The sequence below is a fragment of the Narcine bancroftii genome, chromosome 2 (assembly GCF_036971445.1).
Source record: "Narcine bancroftii isolate sNarBan1 chromosome 2, sNarBan1.hap1, whole genome shotgun sequence".
Lineage (NCBI taxonomy): Eukaryota > Metazoa > Chordata > Chondrichthyes > Torpediniformes > Narcinidae > Narcine > Narcine bancroftii.
The window spans coordinates 89,394,550-89,401,688 of NC_091470.1; the positions used below are offsets into that span (position 1 = coordinate 89,394,550).

Sequence of the window (7,139 nt, forward strand, 5' to 3'; positions counted from 1 at the left end):
AACTGTACCATGGAGGAAAACATTTCATCCACCCTATCAATGACTCATAATATTATAGACTTCTACTGGCTCACATCTCAGCTTCCCAGTCTATCTAATCTCCCCAAACAGGTAAAGTCCTCCATCCAGGCAACATCCTGATGAATCACCTCTTTCCCAACATGTTGCAACCAGAACAATACACAATATTCTAATTGCACAATAACACCTCCCCATTTACAGTGCCCTCCGTAATGTTTGGCCCTGTGCTCCAGTTTGAAATTTGTTATTGAACAACTCACATGTGATTAAAGTGCCTATTCCAGATTTTATTCAATGTTCTTTGCATACATTTTGGTTTGACCATGTAGAAATTACAGCACCTTTTATACAGAGTCCCTCCATTTCAGGGCACCATAATGTTTGGGACATTTGGCTTCACAGATGTTTGTGAATACTCAGGTATGTTTAATTGCTTTTGATCACCTTTGGAGTCTGTAGTTGCCTTTTTTTTCAACACAAGGACCAGAGTTGTACCAATGAAAGTCAAAGAAGCCTTTTGGAGGATGAAAAGCAGGAATAAAATAGTAAGGGACATCACCCAAACCTTAGGATTCCAAAATCAAATGTTTGGAACATCATTAAGAAGAAAGAACGTACTGGTGAGCTCAGTAATCACAAAGGAATGGTATTCCAAGTAAGACCTCCACTGCTGACAACAGAAGAATTCTCATCATAATGAAGAAAAATCCACAAACGTACATCCGACAGATCAGAAACACTCTTCAGGAGGTAATGACTACTGTCCGCAGAAGACTTCATGAACAGAAATACTGAGGTAACAATGCAAGATATAAACCATAAGTTATAGCGACAGAAAGGATGGCCAGATTACAGTTTACCAAGTATTTAAAAGAGCCTGCAGATTTCTGGAAAAAGAATTGTGGACAAACCTGTATCAGAGTGATGGCAAGAGTGAGTTGTGGAGATGTAAAGGAACTGATCAAGATCCAAAACATACCACCTTTGCCGTTGTTTGAATAAAATCTGGAATGTGCACTTTAATTCCATGTGAATTGTATGATTACAAATTTAAAACTGTGGAGCTCAGGGACAAATAAAGGGAAAAAGTGTCTGTCCCAAACATTATGGAGGGCGCAGTATATTCTGTGCCCGAACCTATGATGGAAGGCTTGACATGTGGCTTCCTCATCATCCTGGGACTTTAAGGAAACTATGGACGCACACCCCCAAGATCTCTCCATTCCTCAGCATTCCTTGGTGCTCTACCATGTACTGTATATGCCCAGCATCTATGCGGTTTCACCAAATGAGAGTGACGACACTGTCTTTCCCCATCCTGACCCCAGTTGGGAGAGGGAGTGTGTGAGAGAGCTGCACTGCCTGTAGCTCCACTGTGTTGTGACATTGGTGAGTGGGATACATGGATGGGCACATGAACCTATTGCAGCAAAGTGGGGTGATGAGATTGTTGTGAGAACTGGCCTTGATTGGATGGGCTGAATAGCCCATCGTAAAAGTTAAAATCATAACAGTGACTGCACTGCAAAAGGTTCTTCCCTGGGTGTGAAGGACTCGAAAACGAAAGTCCTCCTAGTTATAAGCTTCCCCAGTTCTTCTTCTCCAGTCTTTTGAGGAAAAAAGTGACAAGCATTCCTTTGTGGAAAACTCTTCCCACTTTCCCCATGAATACACTGGCTGTAATTATTGTGGGCTTGGTGCAGACTTCCGCCAGAGAAAACAGTCTGTTATCATTAAACATCTCAACTCGGAAAATGCCACACATCCCAAGGGTTTCAGCAGGCAGTTGGGGGCTGGCAGTGTCTCTTGCTAACAGAAGGAAAAAGAGCCAAAGCTCCAGTGTATCACTAACTTTTAATTGTACGAATCAGGGACCAGACACAAACCAATTAGACATTAAGAGTCCAATTATCTTTTTTTTTAAAAAAAGGTTAATACATTTGTATGCATTCTTTCAAAACATATCACAAAATCCACAGTGTCTTGTTCATAATAACTTTAAAAAAATAAAGTACATGAGTACAAAAAGCATCAGCACAGCTGCTGGCATTCTGCAATAAAAACAAAACACACTGCAGAATACACAAGGGATGGTCATCGACTTGGGAACTCTCACCCTACCCCCTCCTCTCCACAGCCACAATCTGATCTGCTCCGTGCCCCCCACCATTTCCTGTTTCCATTCAGAACTACAATTGGGATTCATTTTAATTTTGAAAGAAGAAGTTCAGTTCAGGGTGAAGTAAAGTTTATGATGCATCTATTGAAGACTTGTTTATGTAGAAGAGGCCACCACCTTTCTGAAGTACAAGAACCCTTCACATAGAAATAAATTAGCTCAGTGAAGCGACATTTCAAAACCACATTTGAATACATTTTGGAACATAAGTTTGGATCCTCCTGCTGTTCTCTAAATCCAGCATTAAGATGCCATCCCGTCCAAATGTGCACCAGGCTGATTTTCTTCCGAAGTATGTCACCGGTGGTATCAAGTAAGAAAATATGATGCATTGGGCAGACAATTATAAATCACACAAAGTTCCATTCAGCATAACTCTTCACTAAATCAGGTCATTCTTATACCGATTACAAAATGCCTCTATTCCAGTTCTCAACATGACTTACGGTAATCTGTCTTCTCCCAAATGGAAAGGACAGGCCTATATATAAAACTGATGTAAAGCAAGCTGGTCCATGAATGGACGAACCAGATTATCTGTAGCAAAATAGAAAACTAGACCAAATGTGATTGAGATTGGAAGTGCCGGTAAAGCCTTCTTAAAGATGGCAAGCAACAGAAGAGTAAGGCACAAACCCTGGAACACAAAGAAAAGATACATTACTTCCCTTGCAAGTTACGCCGTGGCAAAGAAAATGGATAGGATTAACGACTAAAATGTGCTCTTCATAACTTCGGGATGTTCGTTTAGTGTCATGTACTGAAATGCAGTCATATAGAGATTGTTTTGCAGGTAGACCAGTGGACATCTCACACATGCAAGACAGTAGCAAAGTGCAAAGTTACAGAGAGAAATCAGTTGGTAAAGGTAACATAATTTTGCTTTTTTGAGGTTCGTTCAGTAATCTGACAACAGCACAACTCAGGAAATAGCTCCCAGAATGGTCAATGTTATTATCAGAGAGTCTACTTCTGAAGGCAACCTCAGCGCTGTGCCTTGAGATCTCCTTGTGGCCACCCAAGGGGGGAGATGGAACCAAGCTTCAATGTCTCCTATAGGGGTCAGCTCTAATACTGTAGCCAGATGCAAAGTGCTGGTGAACACACTTGTATACTAGTCCCAGAGTGATCAAACCCTGTGTGGATAGGTCTGACAAGGAGTCTACGGCCTTTGCAAGTTAAATGGAGGAAGGAAGCTAAAGCTACAAGGAAAAGGCCAGGAGCATATGAATCCCTTGAACTTGTTCCATCAGCAACTAAATCACAACTTTTCTCTGCTTTCCTGCTTCATTTTCTGGTCTGTTTTCAAATCAAAACTCCCATGATCAACGAAGAACAGGAGTTGCAGAGTGCCGTGATGTGTGGGCTCCAGCAGTTTGGAATAGCTAGCTGCAGCAATGCAACCTTATTGTGGTAGGAACCTCCTTTGTGTTGCTCCACAGGACCAGTTTATTATTCTTCCTCAACCCCTCAAATGTGAAGGGCATTGGGTAATAATGTTTAACTCTGTAAACTTTGTCCTCAGGGAAATGTGCTGGACCTTGGAAAAGCTGAAGCGACCCCGCAGCTCAGGAACAGGCTCTTTATCTAACAGCTCTACCCTTTTCTACTCCCCAACACTTCCCTTTGCCTGTCCACATCACCAGATCCCTCTGCTTCTGGATGGAAGATGGGGCATTTGTTGGAGACTTTACCCTGCCTTAATGAGCTTCAGTCAGGGACAATGTGGCCTCACCAAAGTTTCATGCTGACACCATCATCCCACATTGCCACCAGCATTGGACATCCTGGGATGTCCAATGAAAGCACACCAGAAGCTGACAGCAGCTCCAGCCAGGACATCTTGAAGTCAAATCATTCACCAAATACACTTAAGATACAGTGACATTAGCCCAGCAGAATCTCGACCTTTCTGAAATCATAACCATTTTATATTCTGCATATGATGTGACATACTCACAATTAAAATTGCCACAAAGCAGGCCAGAGTCGTGTTCCAGTCTCCACTCGCGGCTGCTGATGCCTTCCCAACCAGAACACTGTAGAATATGAAGTCACCTAAACCGAGCTTCACACCTCCTACAATGGAAATGGATTGACAGCAATGAATAGAACAGTGACCGCACATCAACACGAGCAGGAGGAAAGGAGAGAAAATGTGAAAAGGAAAACTTGAAAGAACATGAAGAGTACGGCAGATACTTTTACCTTTTTAAAACATTAACATAAAAAGTGTGCAAACTGTACATAAATGGAAGGACTGGTCAGACTAACTCAGTGCAGTTTCACTGCATGTAACACTGAATGCAAATTACATCATGTGGTACAGTGGGTAGAGCTGTTGTCTCATAGCTTGAGATCCAGGCTCAATCCTGGTCTCTAGTGTTGTCTGCAAGAGAATTTGCACATTCCCCCATGACCACGTGGGCTTCCCCAGGTGCTTCAACTTCCTCCCATGTTCCAAAACCGTACAGGCTGGTATGTTAAACAGCTGCTGTAAATTGCCCCTGGTGTGCATAGAATCTGGGGGGAGTTGCAGGGAATGTGGGGCGAATCAGCTATGATTAGTGTAGGAGAAGTGCAAGACTGGTGCTGGATGGCTGTTGGAGAATCCATGCTTCTATGTGAAGGAGAGACCAACTCAAGGCGGCGCAGTTAACGCAACACCATTATAGTGCCAGCGATTGGGACCGAAGTTCAAATCCTGTGCTGTCTATAAGGAGTTTGTACATTCTTCCACTTTGTGTCGGTTTTCCCTGGGGGCTCCAGTTTCCTCCAACCGTTCAAAAAGTACTGGGTGTAAATTGGGTGGAATGAGCTTGTGGGCTGAAATGGCCTATTACTTTGCTCTTTGTCTAAATTTAATCTTTTTTCATAGTTTAAAACTCCTTGACCATGCTGGCAACTTAGAAATGCTGCACCCAGCCCAGATGGTCCATGCTGGTAACCAAGTTCCACATGACCCAACTTCCCCCTTCACTTTGATCCCCCAACTTGCTCTTAAAACATGCCATGGGTCTCATCTCCTCCCTTTGGTAGCAGACTCCATATTATAAACACTGCCCAGAAAGTGGTTTCTCCTGCATCACCATCGGATGCCTTGGAATCTTCCACGTGCGGTAGGAGGATGCCCAAGGGGTCAGAATTCCAGGAACACTGAGATCTGCATCTCTGGTGGTAACAGAGATGGGGAGTGAGTGGGTGCAGGGGCAAACAGTCTGGTTCTTGCAGAATGCATCAACTTACTCTCCTCTGGGTCTTCAGCTGCCACTGGAGGGCTCGGCAAAGATTGCACAGTAGCTCGACTTTCCTGAGTTGTTTCCATAGGCCCCAACCTGGCGTCTCTGGTTTCTCTCCACTCCTGGCTGAAGCCTCCATCATCTGCACCTGCCACGTCATCATCATCAGCCTGATTTAGTGCAAGGTCTGCATGAAGTTAATGGAAGGAGCCACATTACTATGCACTTGGAAGACACTAATTTTACATTCAAAACAAATATTAGGAAAAGAGGCGGAAAAGCACCACATATTCATATATTTCCACCTTTCGCATTCTAAACTGCCTAGAATAGTACCAACTTAGTGAGGTCTTACCTCTCCCAGTGCCTTTTAAAACACTCCTCCTGTCGTTCGCAGTCTCACTCTCGCAGTCCCGGACAAGATTAAGGGGTATACGGAAAGTGGGAAAATGGATGTGAACCAGATGATTATCAGAATAGTGTAGCAGGCTTAAAGGTTCTATGTTCAATGTTTCTAAGCTCTTCTGCAAAGAGCACTGAAAAAATATTGGAGTGGCCATTTAATTCTCGCATCTGCTCTTCCAACAGAAGGCCATGTAGTCTTTTCTACAAGCATCTCTCCACATTCCCAACCAAACATTGATTATTGAAGAGCAGACTGAAACTAACTTCCATTCTTATTGTGCTTCACATTAACAACTGACTGAGCACAAAGTGCCATTTGTGGATCATCTTCTAAGGTTCCACACTCTACATCTAAGGTCCGTTCCCCAATTTCAAACGTCCAGGATTGCTACTAAAAGTATGCTCTCTCTACCTGTACTCACACTAGTTTGCATCCACTGTAAAGTCCTTTTCTGCCTTGCATAGTTGATTCTAATCATCTTGTCAAGTTCCACTCCTGGCTTATTCACGTTCAGGCAGCATGCTGATGAATTTACACAATTCCCCCGGCTAATAAATCCTGTTCAGGTGTGGTAGCCAGCGCTGCTCATGTTATTCTGGGTGTGGTCAAACCATGGCCTCAGCAGACATTGTGAAAATTTTTGTACCTGCGGCACTTCAATTATTTCCTTAAGCTGACCATTTGTCTCCTTGGACCCTTGCTACTTGCTCTTCACAATTTATAAAGTATTGATCCCTATCCTGATTTAGAGCCAGAATGAAAAGCTTAATTTGTCTCCAATTGGCTCATCTGGGCAGTTTGAAAATTAATGATTTCACCCACATTGTCTTCAGTGTTAACGTTGAAGCTCAATATTATAACCTTAAGAAATATTGAAATACTCATGATAATTACATCGCATATGCACAAAAAGATCTATCAATTCTAATAATTTTGATGGGACTGTATCAGAAAAAAGTGCAACACAAGGCCTCCTCTGGAAGATGGCTGAGATTCTGGCAGCAATTTTAGGGTTGACCATCGATGGATGCGGGGATGTGTGTCAACTAACAACTTGTGTCAATGGGCGTTCCAGGATGCGAAAAGCAGCTGGTGTAGAAACAAAAAGGGATGCAAATATCTCGTAAAACTGCCCTTTACCCAGAACCTTAATTCTGCCTCCGTCTCCCCACAGATGCTGCCCTAATCTATTCAGATTTTTAAGCATTTGAAGTTTGCTTTGAGGCACTGTTTGAAGTGATTGAGAGCAAACAGACGCATTTGGAGCATATGTAAAGGTAAACGTTCCAATATT

The 7,139-nt window shown here is 42.9% G+C and overlaps 1 protein-coding gene across 2 annotated transcripts in view; it reads right to left on the reverse strand.

Annotated features, from left to right (window-relative positions):
- Positions 1-287: 287 nt before the first annotated feature.
- Positions 288-7,139, reverse strand: part of psen1 (presenilin 1) — an 86,273-nt gene continuing 79,421 nt past the window's right edge. For both annotated transcript variants that reach the window (XM_069917428.1, XM_069917429.1), the window contains 3 exons: positions 5,447-5,626; positions 4,161-4,279; positions 288-2,837 (listed from right to left, as the gene is read on the reverse strand). In XM_069917428.1, coding sequence (XP_069773529.1) covers positions 2,682-2,837; positions 4,161-4,279; positions 5,447-5,626 — 455 coding nt within the window. In that variant the 3' untranslated portion in view covers positions 288-2,681. The remainder of the gene's footprint in view (positions 2,838-4,160; positions 4,280-5,446; positions 5,627-7,139) is intronic.